The sequence below is a fragment of the Alternaria infectoria genome (assembly GCF_024043175.1).
Source record: "Alternaria infectoria strain BMP 0036 chromosome Unknown scaffold_23, whole genome shotgun sequence".
Taxonomy (NCBI): Eukaryota; Fungi; Ascomycota; class Dothideomycetes; order Pleosporales; family Pleosporaceae; genus Alternaria; species Alternaria infectoria.
In genome coordinates this window covers 123,887-141,359 of record NW_026250712.1, presented here as the reverse complement: position 1 = coordinate 141,359, position 17,473 = coordinate 123,887, and the positions used below count along the sequence as shown (strand labels likewise).

Genomic DNA, 17,473 nt, shown 5'->3' with positions numbered 1-17,473 from the left:
TATTGCTGTAAGCATTAACCATCACGACTGTCTCTCTTACCTCCGCGCGGCTTCAGCGACAATAAATGCGACAAGTGGTGGGCAGGAAGGAGCCACTGTAGCGCCCGGAATGTTTCGGAATGTTCCGAATTAGCCGCATGTTGTGACTACGCCGCAGATCAGCCCAGAGCTCTGCCACGCGCACCTTCGTCATGGACAGTAATCTCCCATTATCATCTCCACAGTCTTCCCACAGAAGTTCAATCGCTTCTCAGCAGCATCGCACTCGCCCAGCCACCAAACGTTACTCATTACCTCAACTCAACTCATCACATACTCACACCATGATGAACGAACTCCCGCAAGAGCTCATCGAAAGAATCTCTAGCTTTCTACCTAGAGAGGACTTGCGCAGTGTTCTTACCCTACATAGCAAATTTCGCTTTGCAGCAGAAAGGCACTCCGGGGCTTTTGCAGAGTTCACAGTCACTGAAAACAACTCAGCCGACTTCCTCACGCGCTTCTCCGGTCATCGCCTCCTCTATCTGAGAGAGGTAACGTTCCGACCAGATGTCTCGGCAAAGTACGACTTAAAGGGTAACGAGGTTGACGACGACGACGGCAGCGATGACGATGATGATGATGACGACGTTGACGAAGATGACGATCGAGTATTTTGCCGAGAGAGTGCTGACGAGGTGCGAGAGAGAGACGAGTCATTCACCCGCCAGATGCAATTTCTGTTCGACATCCTTCAACGAGTCGAGAAGCAGGCCGGAAAATACCACGCTCCGGGGAGGTATCGACTCACAATCTACAACCCGATAAGAAGAACGGAAAACAAAGATGCATGCCCCCATCGCTATATGACCAGCTGGCGCGTCCGGCTACTAGCAAAGGACTTGCCTCCCATCGCGTCCATCCGATCGTTCAGAATCGTTAGTAACGACAGGAAAGGGTACGAGTACGAGTACCCTCCCTGGGACGAATATGCATATACGTATCGCCTTCGAGACAATTATTCCGAGATGCAGGAATCGAAGCTCGACCTGCGGGTTCTCATCGACCTAGCGACCAGCATGCCCAATCTAGAATATCTGGGTACCCGAACCGGAGGGTACGAATGGTGCGAAACCCTGGATGAAGAGGAAGATCCGTGTAGTGGACACTACGAGCACGACTGGGCAGGACCGCGACGAGATGCCCGACATGATTTCGCTGCCGCAGTTACCAGCTGTGTCGACAAGCTACCCAAAACGCTGAGGCGAGCTACGCTCGATTTCTTGTACCCCTTAAGTCGGGTGACTGACTATGATCACGGAACGCTTTTTCCAGATCTTGTAGGTAGCAACCTTACTCACGATCCTTTCTCCTCGAGCCTCGGTATCTTGTGCAACAACCTTCGCCACCTGTAAGTCATATTCATGCATACAAACTAATATGAGACCAATAAATTAACCTGTACATTCAGGCAACTACGGGCCATGATTGACGAGAGCATCTTCCCCGCACTATCGCCACAAAATCCTGCAACATCACACACTCCCTGGCCACACCTTGAACTACTTGATCTCATGTTTCACAACGCCCGTCCCGATGGCACATGGTATTTCCAAGGCACTGATGGCCGAGGCGACGTTGCACGCGGTCTCCCTGTCACAGACGCTTCCTACCCACCCTATAGTCGCACGCAGTTCGATGAGGACATGGACGAATATTATGTCGAAAACATTCGGGGTGGAAGACAGACACGTGGTAAGGATAATTACGAGTTCCGGATTGCTCCTCATGCCAATCTCATCTCACTGCTCGAACGCTTTGCAAGAGCAGCGATACAAATGCCGGCGCTCAAGGAAGCAGTGATATGGTCGCCCATAAAGGGGCAAGATGTGTACCCCGAGCGGCCAATGGGTCGTCAACGTGACCTAGATGTGATATGGGGTATTGACTACGCTGAACCCAGGCCCTCTATCAATGCTGGATCAACTCGGCAATTAGATTGGTTGGTAGGGAATTGGCGCCCGGGGAAGGAACTGCACAGCCTTTTTCAGGAAATTGGACGCGCGAAACACGGGGATGAACTTGCCGAGCACTGGTACCAGGATGACGAATGGGACCGATGGGGGTATTTGTACGAAGTGGAACACGCCGCGAAGGAGAGGTTTCGCAATTACGGGAAATGCGTTTAAGAAGAGAAACGGACGAGCAAACAACTACCTGGTAGTCCTCCACGAGATATCTATTATTGTTTACAAACTAACTAACTTGTTAAATAACAATCTAACTAACTAACAATCTAACTAATAGCCTAACTAACAACTGAACTAATAGCCTAACTAACAACTAAACTAATAACCTAATAACATTACAACCTAAAAGCCTAACTACTCTAACTATACTCTAATCTAAGACAAGCACTCTATAACAAAGAACACTACAAGACAAGCGCAGAGACGTACCTAACTAACAATCTAACAAACTAACAACCTCTAAGTCTGCTCTAATCTAACAGAAAAACACTACAACATAGCTACCTTAAGACAGGCGCAGAGACGTACGTGACGTATTTACGCTCTATCTCTCTAAAACGTCTATACCTTCCAAAATCAACTGTATAGCTTCTCCCAAGAAGTACCGCAAACAAGAAGAAAAAGATACACCTAATAACGGGTAGAACTACGACAGTTCTACACGATGAATCTTAAGAACAAGTGAGCTACTAGTCACATTGCGGCGATTTGCATGCTTTGGCACGGGCAACGGCACTAGCACTAGCATCAGCACCTTGGACGAAATAAGACGCCTGGGCTAGTTGGCGTGTACCCGTGGTACTAGGGAAATAGAAATAAAGACTACACGTGTAAGCTCGCAGCGAGCTCGATGAAGAAACTTCGCATGACTACGTAAGATATCCCAAACGTTCACACATCAACAACAGCTCTTTTGTAGCAATCGCGTGGAAAACTAACTCTGAATCTAATAACCTCGGGGCAGAAACAGCGACGCCTTCTTCCATCCCTCACATCGTCCACGTAGTCCTCAACACACCTACCTACGTAAGTTGTGGGATAGATGCATTACTAGGGAATCTCACGACACCTCATTTCTACGTCCACTTCCACGTCACTCATGCCCCCATCATCTCATCCCTTTGTCTGAACAACAAACAATATCATTACAACTAAAACACTATTAACCCTGGAGCCTACGCTGGCGTTGAGTCGACTACTTTGCGTGGTGTGAACTTGATGTGAGCTGCAGGCCTAACGCACCCCATCTCACCGCCACCACCTTTTCTCCCCTCTCTCTCCATTCCCTCTCCTCTCTCCATCCCCCCAACCCCATACCTTACAAACCCATCCCTTACAAACCCCCACCCAATCCCTACCGCATAAAACTGCCAAAGTTCAAAAACGTACTCCCACTCGGTTTCTGCGTCGCACTCCTCGGCGTAACCGGCCGAGCCTTGTGTTCCCATTCCTCCTTCGCTTGGACGGTGACGGGTTTGAAGGACATGGGTTGGTATGGCGGGCCGCCTTGTGCTGGAGGGGACTGTTGATGTTGGGAAGACTGTTGTTGTTGAGATACTGGTTGCGACGACGGCGCATGGCTGTAAGATTGGCTAGATTGCGGGTGCCATGGCATACCAGCCGGAGCCCAATTTGTCGAATTTGTATTCGTATTTGGATTTGTGGCAGTAGTGTTCCTGAAGGAAGTAGGTTGCTCCCTCGTATACAATCCATTCGGCTGCTGTGTCGACGCCGAAAACGTAGATAAAAGCGGTTCACTCCGTTTCCTCTGCAAATTCCTGCGCCGACTATCCTGCGCCTCCCTCTCCAGCGTCTCAGCAATCCTGCTCGTCTTCGCCGTATCCATGGTGAACCAGCCCGCATCCAGAATCTGCTGCGCGGTAGGCCTATCCGTAGGAACAGGATTGAGAACCCAGCTCAGGAACTTGATTTCCTTCTCCGGGACACCCTTCTCCAGCAACTTCTCCCAGTGTTGTCCTTCGTGGTGCGAGCGGTCGTGGTAAGGGAGTCTGCAGCCGTCGTAGTAATCCAAGGCGCCAAGACCGAAGTCGTGTGCTATGGCTCGTTCGACGGATCGCTCTTTCTGGCCTTGGCCCGTGTTGCCTTGGAGGAGCTCGTCGTAGATGCCGTATTTGTTGAAGGAGGCTTGTGCTTCGAGGAGCTGGCAGTATATAACGCCCCAGGACCAGATGTCGGCTGGCTGGTTGATTTCGTTGCGGAAGTAGACTTCCGGGGCGCGGTATACGATGGGTTGGACGAGGCCTTTGGCTGGCTCCATGACGATTCCTAGGTCGCCTAGTTTGGCGGTGATGCGGTCGTCGCCGACGGAGGCTTTTTTGTTGGGTTCGTCTTCGAAGCCGCTGAGGAGGATGTTCTGCATCTTTAGGTCTGGATGAAATTAGCTTTCACTTGTCGTTCTAGTCGTGTGTGTAGAGGCTCACCTGCATACACCAAGCCTCGTTGATGCACATCCCGCAAGCCCATCAACGCCGAACGCATGATGCCCTTGAGTTCCACATCGCTGAACTGGCGTTTCTTGCGTGCATCCCAGAGAGTCGATTGAAGGATCTCGAGCACGATTCGGGGCGGTTCGCCTCTAGCGGATGGTGGGATGCGGTCCACTTGTTGTCGGATTGTCGGAATGCCCTTGAGGAGCTCGTGCATGATCATCTCGTGTTGGAACTTTGGCCATCCAAAACCGACGTCATCGTCTCCGGGTTGCTTCACGATGAAGATTTTCGATTGAGAAGCTGCGTCGACAGCGACCCATACATTGGCCTGACCGAGCGGCTTGACGAGAAGGTAGCGGTAGCCGTGTTCGCCGACGAGCTCGGCGCCCTCGCGCATTTGGATTGTAGCTCCAACCATTGTGAAGTGGCGATCCGGGTTAATCGAGGTTCTAGTATCCGACACAGAAAGCGTATATCGGTGTGATTTGGGTTGAGTCGGTTTGGTTGTGAAAGTAGTAATCGCTCAAGTCCCATCCATCGAAGTTGATGAGCAGAAAGGAGGAAGCGACGTCAGGTACAAGATCAGGATATGGAAACGAAGTGGATCCAGACGGACGGATACCGGCTGTCAAGTTCCTAAACTTAGAGAAACGGTGTTTCCAACATTGGGAGCTTCAAGCCTGAATTGGCTGCTTGATTGCGCAGGGCCGAGCGATGACGGAAGGCCTGCAACGGTTACGGAAGTGGCGGACTCGCGTCATTGGCCGCTGCGTAGTGGCCATGGCAACTCGTGTCGATCTGGCGTTGTTGATGCTTGATAAAGTGCATGCGATGCTGCATTCCATCCAGGGACACAGCCTTTACCTGGATGTAGATCCTCGAGGCTTAGGTATTTCGGGACGAGTTGTGGAGTCGGAGGTCGATGCCGGCGCGTTACCCAGCTGAACATCTGAGATCTACCATGATCATCCCGCTCACCAAGATACAGCCTCGATTACCAGCGCCAAAGACGACCACGCATTCCACGAGGTATAGAAAGATCTGATCTTCTGCTGCATTGCCACTGCAAAGGACCTCCACCGCCTCTACGCCTTCCCTCCCCGACGCACCCACGTCATCCATCCCAAAGCTGCGCAGTGGCCACGACAATCTGCCGATCTCTCCATAGTGAAAAAGTAAACAAACTTCGCTTTCTCTTAAACGCTCAGGTTCGTGTTGAACGTGCAATTACCAGCGACGTACGTGCCAGCATTGCCCTGGCACATGCGACGTCGCGATATAGTTACGAACACAGTAAGCTTGATGACAAGGGGAGGGAAGTAGCGAGGCGGAAGGGTCAGGGCTTGGGGGCCAATCATATGCGGATGATGGCAACAAGTGGGGCCACATTTGTGTGTTCGCATGTCGTTCGGAAAGCTCGGAAAGACATAGTTCCTCAACCGTTCGTGGTCGCAGTTGAACATGGAAGATCCTCTTAATGGGAAGTCTGTTTAGTTATCTTTGTTTTGGTTGAGAGTGACACGCAGCTGTCTACAGTCATCATCTCATACTCGACACGTGGATGAAAAGTCACGGCCTGATGTACACTTCAGGATGATAATTACTCAATACATTTCATATTAACATAAGCAATAACGCTTCTTCTTCTATCTAGATAACAACACTTTGCATCCCTAAGCCGAGCTCTTCGGTCTTTCTTCCTGATGCCTCCGCGGTCCGGCCCCGGTCTGGCCCTTTCCCTTTCTATGAGCATTCCACCCAGAGTCTCCTTCTTCTGGCAACGACAGTGGTCCAGCCTTTTTCATGTATACCAACAGCGCCGGTTGCGGTCTAAATACCACAGTGAGAACAACAGTTAAACAAGCTAGGAGGGCAACGCAGCCCCCGATCAATAATGTGGATAGAAGCGAACAAAAAGTGTTGTAGGGTAACGTAGAAGCGAAAATACAAGGCGGCTGCGATGATGATGGTGGAAAACGCCGGATAAATGCAAGACATGTGAACGGACGTAACGCTGAAACAATGCAATGCGCGGACTGGATGATGCGATTAGACTTCGTGGCGGTCGTCGAGCTCGAAGCTCCGTTTTTGGCTGATGCGACGGTAGAAGGGCATCCTTTGGTTGAAGTAGCGCATCTTTGGCGATCCAGGTCCGGTCGTGCGCTTGTTGAGAACGAAGAACTTGTACAACATGCCGAGAATTGCGAATCCAACAACGAATCCGAAGACGGTGACAAGGAGCCAGTGCTTGGCAAGCCAGAAGATGATCTTGACATCGGTTCTGTGCCAGCTGTTTCCGAGGTGGTGGGTGAAGAAACTCCAGGGGTGGTTGTTGTATTCTTCGGGGAACAGGATGCGCACGCGGTTCTGGTCGATGGGGCCGGCGTTGTTGTAATGTCTCCACACAAGACTGAGGAAGAGAGGTCCGGTGGAGGCCATGACGGTGATGTAGGGGAGTGGCCAGCGACGGTTGTAGTCGGTCAGCGAGTCGATGGCCTTGAGGAAGAAAGGGTGACGAGGGACCGCGCCCATGGCATCGTTTGAGATACCAGTGGGAATGGTGCGGCGGACCCAGGCTGGGTAGGCAAGAAGAGGGTCGAGACTGCGGTTGCATCCCTGAGAATGTCAGCATTGCGACAGTTGGGAGGACATGCCATACGTACATCGTCCAGGTCAATGTAGATTCCACCAAAGTGGTGCAAGACAAAGTAGCGAATAGCATCGGCGCGCTGGATGGGGTAGGGGTAGCCGTCGAAGGTCTCGAGGAACCATGGGTATCTGACGATGTTAGCTTAAACCTCGCGTGATATGGACGCAGGAGCGCCTACTCTTGAGCGATGAACTCGCGCGACTTCTTGTCGGTCCACAGTTTGTACTCGTAGTCGGGGTGGAGGTCCAGGCAGCTCTGCTGGGGGCCCTTCCAATGCAGCGGTATGCTGTCGTTGATGTACGTCTGGTGGATGATCTTGGGGATCAATTGCGGCGCATCACTAATCGCGCTCGAGTTGGGCGCAGGGAGTTCTCCGCGGAGAATGGCATCCTCGCGGCCAGTCGCAATCAGAAGACCGAGCAGTGTCCATACGCTGTGTACCGCGAAGCCGAGGACGACGACGGTGACGAGCAGGAATATGGTGACGCCTCTCCGCATGGTTGCTGTATTGTTCTCTGCCTCCTTTCCCGATGGATCGTTGTGCACGGACTAGGTGGTGAGTGAAGAAAAGGCGCGAGGGCGGGATAGAGATGTGGTATTAAAAGAGGTATAAATCAAGCATCCGGCAAGCATCAACGTCCGTCTAGTACTTGGCGGGAGAAGGAGGGAGAAAGGGCAGAGGCGTGGGCGTGAGACAAAAGACGAGCGCTGCGCGTCTAGAGGGCTAGAGTGAGGCTGTGCACAGACGCCCAATCTCAGGAGGCACGCTAACGGGGTTCGCGCCTGCCCCCTCCAGGCACTTCACATGTCAAACACGGTTCGAGCTGCGACCATCCACCCCCACACCGTTGCGGTGAATATCTGAGTGTGCTCGCCTTGTTCCACCGCTCTTGGGTCCAATTTCACTGCGCAGTCAACACAAACAGCCCCGTCTCTCACTCGCAGCCAGTTCCATAAGCCGTCATCGTCGCGAGAGGCTGTGTAGTGAGGCATTTCCGTCCCGCCTATGACGCGCTGCTGCAGCGCGCTACATCTCCCACACTCGCTTCCCACCAGTTCCCACATTCCTACGCCGCCAGCCAAGAGCAGCTCACATGTCTCCTACGTCGACCAAGCAGTTGCGCAGTACGCGCGATAACCTTGGAAGCTAACAGCCCGCAGTGTATGTACACACCGTTGCTAGGCGCCCTGGCGTGTGTTTGGCGGGCAAATTTCTTTTGCGCCTGCTGCTAGTCGATCAGGACCCACCAAACTGGGAGAAAACCCAGCAAAGAGATGGACCTTGGTAGACTAGCGCCCATTTCGACAGTCGGCGCATTCAGTGCTGTCTCGGTAGTTTTTGCTATCGGGACCCTGGCACTTGGTCTCTTACTCCCACGGCAGGAAGCGAGCTACATGACGTACCAACACCAAGCCTTGTCTACACAATGACGATGTTGTGTTGAGAATTGTTCCGCGGGTAGCACGGTACCAGTCTGGAGCGGAGTACACAACTCATGATTCGGTTGCTACTAGCATCCACTTGAATGTGTGGAGAAGGGTCTTCGCCAAGACCTCCGAGGTCTCCTTACATTGTAGCCGAACCTCTCCAGTGCGTGCGAGCATCTTGATTCCGTCGGGTCGCATGCCGTCGAATTTACTCCGCGTTGTGCCACAAGTCAGTAATCTTTCTGAGGCCTCATTACGAGATGCGAAATCGCTATCGAGTGCTGGGTGTTGAATGTTGCTATCTCAGGCCTTGATAAGTAAGGTCGACTGACCGAAAGATTTCTTGCTTATTCGAGAAGCTGTTATTCGCCGTCGCGCCTCCCATCATGTGAGATGTGACAGAAGCGACGCTTGAGCCTGTCAACAGCAGCATGCTGAACTCGCAGCACAAGAGCAAGGCACCTGTATTGTTTCACCTTGTTCGACTTTACCATGCCGAACAACGCCCTACGACCTATCAGTACCCCCTAGCCATGTCGCCAACTTAACCTCTTACTTGAACTTCCATTCAGCTGGTATTCTGCACAACAACTCCTACCACGATGTTGATCCCACTCGGACTATGGACGTTGCTAGTAGCTGCGGTCTTATCGGCGGCCATCTCGATCGATAGACCTACATTGCCAGACAGAGCGGATGTTTATCCTGGGGAACCGCCTGGACCACGTACATCATTTGTTGTAACCTCCAAGTTCTGCGTCATCCTGCTATCTGGGCTACTTGGTACGCAAGACTGCTCGCTTCATCTAGATGCAACGTACAACTGACACGAACAGGATATCGCGTTCGAATACTTGACCGCCAGCCTTTCAATCGCATAACCTTGACCCAGGTCTACGTCTTCATCCTCTACTTCCTCTCAATTGGCTTCGCTTTCTCGGCCGCAGTCGTAAACAACGGCCTAGGGCTAGGAACAAACGCTGTCTGCAAGGTCGCCATGAGACTGTGCATCGTCTTCTATGCCGGCAGTAAAGTGAGCATGTGAGGCGGTCCCTTCTAGAGAGATCATGGATGAATTGGAAAAACTAATTCCCGGCTTGGTGGGTAGGTATCTCTTTCTTGTCGAGCGAGCGCACGCCCTACGAGCACCTTACATGACGCGCTATCATGATCCGTTATGGCTGTACAGCACAATTGGCATCGTAGTGAGCCTCGGTACCATTGGATGTGTCGCGTTCATCCTACCGGTGTTCTGGATCTCCGACGATGGACGTTGCCGCATTGGTGTCAAGCGATACACCGGCATCCCGCTCTTGACATGCGATATTGTCATCAACGTCTACCTCACGCTTGTGTTTGTTTACCTCTTGAGCCCTTTGGTCAGAGGCGGCCAAACCTCGAGCGCCAGTTTCCCGAGCCGTTTAGCGCTGTGGATCGACAATATTTGTAGTCAGACAAAGAATAAAGCCACGCCGAACCTTCATCGATCAAACGAAGTCATGGCAAAGAAAGTTGAGACTCTGCTGTGGAAGACTTTCTGGGGAACAGTCCTTGTTATCGTGCCGACTGGCGCAAATCTTGCCTCTCTGTGCATCCTGCAGGGAAACGAACTGGCCTTTGTCCGTTGAGCTCTGACTGAACCTGAAGGCATTCACTGACGTGTCTTGGTGGCGACAGGTCTGCTATACGATTTGCACGTTGGATGGTACTTTCACCACCAGCTTGTTGTGAATCTGGCTAACCGAATGTCAACAGTCACGTGGGCTGCTGTGGTATTGCACTGGCTCACATTGGCTGGTGCCGACGATAAAGAGGGCGGTTCTGCAGCGTGAGTAACGAGCCTTCCATCTACTCGTAGCTGACATGCTGTAGGCCATCGGCACGTCAAAACACGTGTCCGCAAGTTCCACGACCTGCAGCACAGCCTCCGATGCGAAAGAAAACTTCAATGTCGGACCTTTCCTTGAACCTCTTTTCGGATGATGCAGACAAGGTTGACGAGGGAAAGACTCCAAGCAGGCTAGGTCTCAGCAAATATCACACATCGACCGCGCTTCATCGAAGCCCCAGCATACGTTCGGATTCACAATGGAGAGACTCTGGTCATTCTACTCTGGTATCTGTCCCCAACGATATCGTCTGACCAGGCTGGACGAGGTCAAAAGTCGGAGTCCTCTTCTTCGATGATGGCTTGTGAGAGCAGACCCCGCCTGCGAGGCCCAGCAACCTTTTTCAACACCACAGGCGTCGCACTCGGTGAATGGTCGATGGGTTCCTCCCTCTTCACACGCCGCGCAGCCCTGTACTCGGCGGCTGTTCTTCCCTGTTCAGGCTCCTTGGGCACGATGGGTGCGTCGATTTTAAGGGTCGATGACAGGAATCTGAAGATGACAAAGATGATGGTGCCGGTGATGCACCCTATGAGGCTGGCTGTTCCGAAGTAGACATAGAGTGTCTATATAGATTAGTATGGTAAAGATTATGCGCAATGGATCAAGATTGAATACCTCTATCCTCTCCAACCACTTGACGCTGAATGGGATTGATAACACTCTGATGATTGACTGCCCGAGGTGAATGAAGGGTAGTAGGACGAATGTGATGACGTTGTAGAATGGAAGTAATAGGATGACGACGAGATTGATGAGTTTGTTGATGGGAAACCAGATCACGTGTACCAGCTGCACGGAGATGCGTGCGACGACTGAGAAGACGGTGGTCGCGTCCATATCCGCGCGGGCAGATGTGTTGACGCGTTGGTGGTGTTTGGGCGCGACTCACGATACAGGGCCGACTGCCCCACGATAGGTGTCATTGGCTCGTGCATTGAGCTATCGGCGATGGGTGCAGCCATGGAAATGCTAATCCCTGTGAGGCGCTGCATGCAATCCAGCGGCCGGGGCCAGCTCCAGCTTCAGTCCTGTAACGTCGCCCTCGTGCACATATCCAGCGGGCGTATCCATGGGGAACCAGAATTCGCGGTCGACGACGCCGACGTCGAACCCGGCCTCGCCCACCAACAACGTGACTGCATCACATGGCCACGGACACGGCAATCCCAGCGGCAGCGGCCACGGGCACGAGCGACCCCAACACCACCACCACCTGCCGCACCTTCACCCGCCGCACAGCCAGCACCACAGCGCCCGCCGCCGCGAGTCGATCCAGGCGCTGAGTGCGGCCAAAGCCCCCGCGGCTCCCAGCGTGAGCCTCGTCGACGCTGAGAGCCATCCCACGTCGGCCCGCCCCATCTCGCGTGGGAGAGCGCAAACCGTGGGAACTAGCACCAGGGCCATTACCTCGCAGCTGCAGGCCGCCCAGGACCACTACAACAACAACCACGCCGCCCGCAACCACTCGGCCCACCACGACGCCGCCATGGGCAACGAGCAGAGCAGCCAGAAGGGCGCCCACTTCCGCAGCGACAGGGACAAGGACAAGGACAAGCAGGGTCATGCCGCCTCCCGCGATGCGACTCCCCCGCAACCAGCGCCTGTACCCGATGCAGCGCCCATTGACCCAGCGCCCTCGACAGAAACCTCACCCCACGCGCCCTCGCCCACCGCCCCCGTCGACGTCCCCTCGACCCTCGCATCAACCTCCTCCCCACCCCTCCTCACCTCCGCCAACGCCTCCTCTCTCGACCCAGCCTCCGCCTCCGACTACCTCCCACCCGCATCCCAATTCTCGCGGCCCCCACGCCTGCCCCTCCCCATAGAAGAAGAAGTGCACACCCCCGGCAGCCCCATCATCTCGCCCCAGGAGATATGGACGCCTGTCCACGAGAGCGATGCCGATGGCATGTTGCCAAGAAGGTCGAGTATGTTGAGTACGACGACGGCGGATGATGAGGATCTGGGTGAGGAGTTTAAGGGGCCCGGGCAGGGGAGGCCGACTGTGCCGACGCTGATTGAGTGGGAGGGGAGTGGGGAGAGGGTTTATGTCACCGGGACGTTTGCGGGGTGGAATCGGAAATATAAGTTGCATAGGAAGTAAGTGGTTTCGATTTCTTGGGGTGTCTCGGGCATGGACTCTGCTTGGGCTTGATTGGCGGGGCAGCCATGCAGGCAGACGTTTACGAGCGTTGCGCCTCGAACTCGATTCTGCATCTGCCGCCTTCGAGGTTACACCACACACCAACAGTACTAACATCTCCCAGCGGCCCCAGCAAGAAAAAAGATGCCCTCTCCGCCTACGTCTCCGTCACCCCAGGAACCCACCACCTCACCTTCCTCGTCGACAACGACATGCGCACAAGCGACAAGCTCCCCACCGCCGTAGACTACACCAACATCCTCGTAAACTACATCGAAGTCCCCTACCCCGAACTCACCCCCCTCCCCGCCAGCCCCCCAGCCAAAGACGCCGCCGCCGCAGCCACCGACCCCCTCGATGCCGCAACCCCCGTCCAAGAACGCGAAGCCCCAGCCGGCATGTACCCGCCCCAAATCCTTCCCCCGACCCCCGATCTCGACCCCGCCTCCATCACCGCGCCCCCAATCGAACCCGCCAAACCGGTGGTTCCCGAACCAACAAAGAAATACCACCAAAACATCCCCCGCTACCTCCTCGATCTCGATGCGCCTGAGGAATCATCCCGTTTCGCGCGCGCAAACGCCATGACGAATAACCTGCCTGCGCCGCCCTCCCTCCCTGGTTTTCTGGGTAAGAGCATATTGAACGGCACGACGCCGATGAAGGATGATAGTAGTGTGTTGATTCATCCGAATCATACTGTGCTGAATCATTTGGCGACGAGCAGTATTAAGGATAATATACTGGCTACTAGTGCTACTACGAGGTATAAACAGAAGGTATGTTGACGTTGGGAGTTTGGAGGGGAAGTGGATGATGGGGATGTGGATGTGGATGATGATGCTAATGTGTGGGTAGTTTTTGACGACGATTATGTATAAGCCGAAGGAGGAGCATGGGGAGGTTTATTAGAGGGGAGGTGGATGGGAGGGGGTGGTGGAGGGTTTGCGCCTGTTATGAGGGGATGGTTGGTGGGAGGATGGGGAAGAGATGGACGAGCTTCGGCTCTGGCTTCGGCGTTGGGCTTTGGCTGTATGTGTTTCAGGCATGGCACGAATGTTTTTGGGTCTCCAGAGGTATTCGGGATTGACTGGGAGGAGAGCTTCGGCACGCGGGTCAAGGGTATGTTATCAGGAGTTTCCAGGGCGTATTTCTGGCAGAGCATACGAAAGCGGGCTGGTTCATGAGTTTACGGTTTCTTTGGTTTTTGTATGGTTTAATACCCCACAGTGGTAGCATTTCTTGGTGTATATATATTTGCCAACGATTACGAGTATGCAGTTTGATGTGCTTTGCCTCCTGTTTTGGCATTCGATGTGGGGGGAAAGGCGTGAAGACGAAAGCTGGGTAAAGCAAAGGGTCGGGGTGATGTATGAACAGCGTGGAAGTATGGTCGTGAGTGAACCCTTGTTTGTCTGCGAAAATCGGGTACTTATACTGACACGGACGAAGCAGTATCTGCGCCAAGCTTCTCCTAACGTTATGTTTGATCTATTTACCTCCCTCGTTGGATTGTCTTCCAATATTCCTCTTCTCAACGCCAGTTTCCTGTCCCTTTTTTCATGATGAAATTGTGCTGCGAAGTTTGGATATGGTAGTCGGTTAGTGTGTGTGAAGGGGTGTTGAGATGCGTGATTACAGCGTCAAGACCCTGATCCGGGGGATTTAGGTGTTTACGACATCAGCATAGTACCCTGAGGCATAGACTAGCCGATCGACATGTCAGTAATGAGGTGGGAATGATCTATTGAGGGGTAGATAGAAGAGTGGTTTTGTAAAGACGTCGCCTGCCCTGCTGTGGCACTGCGAGGAAACGCTTCCTCTTTCCTCATCTCTTTACGATACGGGAGTCTTGTTTTTCGTACTATAGACACAAGAAATCGTAGCTCAGTGCAGCATCAACACCGACAACTTGCCGTGTCACACGAGTCGGACTCGCTCGCCAGCAGCCATGCCCCGACGCAACACCTCCAAGTTCCGAGCCGCCGCAGAAGAAGACTTCGCATTCCCCGCCACACCATCCGCATCTTCACCTGGTCTACCCAACGCCAACACCACCAACTACACCTACACTCCCTCCCCATGGCCATCTCCATCCTCCTCTTCAACTTCGATCCCCACTCCCTCCCATTTCCACGACGCACCAGAAACACCCACATCCTCACCACCGCCTCTCTTCTCCAGCACCAACAAACCCTCCAACACCTCCGCATCTAAAGGAAAGCAACTAGCACCAGCTTCTCCACCAACGCCCTCCCGCCTCCCCAGAACCATCAACGTCAACGTCAAGCCCACTCCGAACCCCAGCCCCAGTACAAGCACGAGCAACCTCCTCTCTTCCCGCATCGCGTCCTATGAAGCACGCACGGCATCTGCGCGCTCGCCCACGCGCGGTGCGACGAAGGGACGGAGCACGTCTGTGGATCCGACGTTGATGGGGTTTGGCAAGTACTATGATGCTGCTACGAAGAAGTTTTGTGGTGGGGATGGAGAAGAGGCGGTTGATGAGGGGATTGAAGAAGGGAATGAGAGTTTGGGGGAGAGGCGGGGACGCAGTCAGACTATGATACGTGATACGGTAGAAGAAGAGGAGGACGATGCTGTGTTGTCGAGGATACCGTCTGTGGCATGGCCTCCGGGTGTGTTTCCTCCAGGTTTCGAAGCGGGCGATCGACGTGATGCGAAGAAGCTTCTGGACGGAGAGAAGGATGGTGTCGTTGCAGTCAGCCCCTCTGTCGCGCCGTCTGATTCCTGGCTCGCGTCGCCCGATGCCGGGCAAGAAGAGGAGGCGAGGGAGTATTGGGATGGTGTGTTGGCCCATGTGAACGAGGCGGGTGATGATGCGCTGAGGGAGAAGAAGCAAGGTACGTGCTCTCGCATTCTTCCTGCATGTATACTTCCAGTGTGTCGATACTGACGAACGCCATCTCACAGTCCTAGGCTACCCTTCCGACAACATGGACTACCACCGCAGCAGAATGCCTGCCCGCGACGAACACAGCGAGCCAACCGAGTTCTCAGAGCGAAAAGCCAACAGAGACAAAGTCATGCAGGTCCTCATCAACAGTGTGTACCCCAAGCACAAAGTCGAAGGCGCATCCTTCGACAACACCGAGGTCTTGAATGAGGATCGCAGAAAGCGGGCAATCTGTATTGATGACCCAGATGCCGACGCATCTCCGCCGTCCACCCGTGACCACTGCGAATACGTCACGTTGCCGCTGCACGACCGACTGAGGAACAAGCTGCCTTCGCCAAGCATCTTCACGCCCTGGACATACCGGTCAAAGTACCACGAGCTTCGAGCTGTCGAGATGGCTAGTATGAGCCAAGATCTGCCGCTCAAAGACGACTCGCTCAAAGCGCGAGGCATGCACTACGACAACAATAGAGCGGTGCTCGAGGCGGCGCTGGGGGAAGACAGGATCTTGAGGAAAGAGCCACATGTCGTCGATGCGCTCAGGTGCCACTACGGCCACAATCTCAAGGCACCGGGAAACATGTCGTGTGGAACGCATCATCCGCGAATGATATCCGATGTCGACACGATGCAGTACTTGCTCCTCGGGCAGCAGGAGCTGAGACGCGATATCGAGCGCCTCGAGTGCGTGAGGCGTGCTGTAGGAACCTCCATCTCAACGGTGCGTTCACTGCCGACCCGGTACCGTGGACAGGCCAGCGGAAAGGTCTTGGAAAGAAAGACCCTAGAAGACGAACTTAACGACCTCGCGAAAAAGGCATTGATGGTGGAGGACGACATGTCCGATGTGCCCGTGGATGAGCCGCTTCCAGTCAGTTCTGAGCAGTACCGCACCTCAACCAGCCTCGATACCATTGTGGAGAGTCCGCCCAGAGCCCGTAGCTTGAGCATTGGGACGGCACTCTATGTGACTGAAGAGTCTACCCCTTTCGTCGAGCAGCCGAGACCACGTCAACACGTTACGTCGAGATCATCCTCAGTATACAGCGGCGGTGCTGCAAAGACGAAGAGAAGTGTTTCCATCCCACCCGCTCTGCCTAGGCAATCAGAGAACAGCGACGCCGGAGGTGTTCAGCCCCGGGAAAAGGATCGTGCTTCTCATAGAATTATGCAGAGTATCCGATCATTCCACAACCGCGGTCGGTCACGTCCTGCGTCGTCAGCCGGTAGCGAGTCGAGTCGTACGGGGAGGCGTGAAGAACGTGGGAGAAGGGAGGGTGTCGTCACCAGTCCGACCCGGCAGGACGAGGAGAGGTATCCCAAACGCCAGAACATCGTGCAGCAGTGAGTGATGGATATATTCCATGATCTGGCCGCACTCATCTTGAGAGACTTCCTGGACGACTGTTTCGGTGGTCTTTGTACTGCGTTGACATCCGGAAAGCAGTATAGCAGTCGATGTGATGAATGGCGCACACGTGTAGTGGCAGTTCTGACGTCGTTTCAAGTTGGAATGAGAATGGTGCTGTCCACGATGGTGTGACATGGCTCCATCATTGGCGGAGCGGTTGCGATCGAACATGGGTTGGAGGTTGGCCGTACTCAGACGTCCGTTTCGGTGGACTTTTGTCACGGCCAGAGGGCGAATATCGTCAATCTAGCCGTAGTCTGCGCCTACCTATTAGTAGATAGTCCCTTGAATCCGACCACAAACATACAAATCACATCTTGCCAATATCCTATTGCCTGTCTTTCTGTGAAAGTCTCCGACTCGATCACCGAATTTGGTCCTAACCCAAGATATCATCGCCTTGATATGAGAGGCATTGGTCATAGTCATGGCATCGTCAATTGGTAGCGATGGGACCGAGACACCAAGCCCAAACGAAGCCTTGCAGGTACGTGGTATCAGCACGTCTTGTGATGCTGACAAGCAGCCCCAACCCAGACGACTCTGTCAACCACAGGATGCCGTCCATAG

The 17,473-nt window shown here is 53.8% G+C and overlaps 6 protein-coding genes across 6 annotated transcripts; 3 read left to right on the top strand and 3 right to left on the bottom strand.

The window, feature by feature from the left end:
• Window positions 1–323: 323 nt before the first annotated feature.
• Window positions 324–2,168, top strand: J4E92_009356 (uncharacterized protein; the record flags this gene model as incomplete). The annotated part of the gene is made up of 2 exons (XM_051500704.1): window positions 324–1,390; window positions 1,451–2,168. 2 exons carry the CDS (start codon window positions 324–326, stop codon window positions 2,166–2,168), a joined length of 1,785 nt encoding a protein of 594 aa, XP_051349051.1.
• Window positions 2,169–3,363: 1,195 nt separating this feature from the next.
• On the bottom strand, window positions 3,364–4,877 carry J4E92_009355 (uncharacterized protein; the record flags this gene model as incomplete). The annotated part of the gene is made up of 2 exons (XM_051500703.1): window positions 3,364–4,397; window positions 4,451–4,877. 2 exons carry the CDS (start codon window positions 4,875–4,877, stop codon window positions 3,364–3,366), a joined length of 1,461 nt encoding a protein of 486 aa, XP_051349050.1.
• Window positions 4,878–6,508: 1,631 nt separating this feature from the next.
• J4E92_009354 (uncharacterized protein) lies at window positions 6,509–7,607 on the bottom strand (the record flags this gene model as incomplete). The annotated part of the gene is made up of 3 exons (XM_051500702.1): window positions 6,509–7,075; window positions 7,123–7,237; window positions 7,288–7,607. 3 exons carry the CDS (start codon window positions 7,605–7,607, stop codon window positions 6,509–6,511), a joined length of 1,002 nt encoding a protein of 333 aa, XP_051349049.1.
• A 3,088-nt stretch (window positions 7,608–10,695) lies between these two features.
• J4E92_009353 (uncharacterized protein) lies at window positions 10,696–11,266 on the bottom strand (the record flags this gene model as incomplete). The annotated part of the gene is made up of 2 exons (XM_051500701.1): window positions 10,696–10,992; window positions 11,045–11,266. 2 exons carry the CDS (start codon window positions 11,264–11,266, stop codon window positions 10,696–10,698), a joined length of 519 nt encoding a protein of 172 aa, XP_051349048.1.
• A 649-nt stretch (window positions 11,267–11,915) lies between these two features.
• J4E92_009352 (uncharacterized protein) lies at window positions 11,916–13,360 on the top strand (the record flags this gene model as incomplete). Its single annotated transcript, XM_051500700.1, has 2 exons — window positions 11,916–12,529; window positions 12,697–13,360. 2 exons carry the CDS (start codon window positions 11,916–11,918, stop codon window positions 13,358–13,360), a joined length of 1,278 nt encoding a protein of 425 aa, XP_051349047.1.
• Window positions 13,361–14,523: 1,163 nt separating this feature from the next.
• J4E92_009351 (uncharacterized protein) lies at window positions 14,524–16,840 on the top strand (the record flags this gene model as incomplete). The annotated part of the gene is made up of 2 exons (XM_051500699.1): window positions 14,524–15,436; window positions 15,507–16,840. The coding sequence occupies 2 exons, from the start codon at window positions 14,524–14,526 to the stop codon at window positions 16,838–16,840; spliced, it is 2,247 nt and encodes a 748-aa protein (XP_051349046.1).
• Window positions 16,841–17,473: the final 633 nt, after the last annotated feature.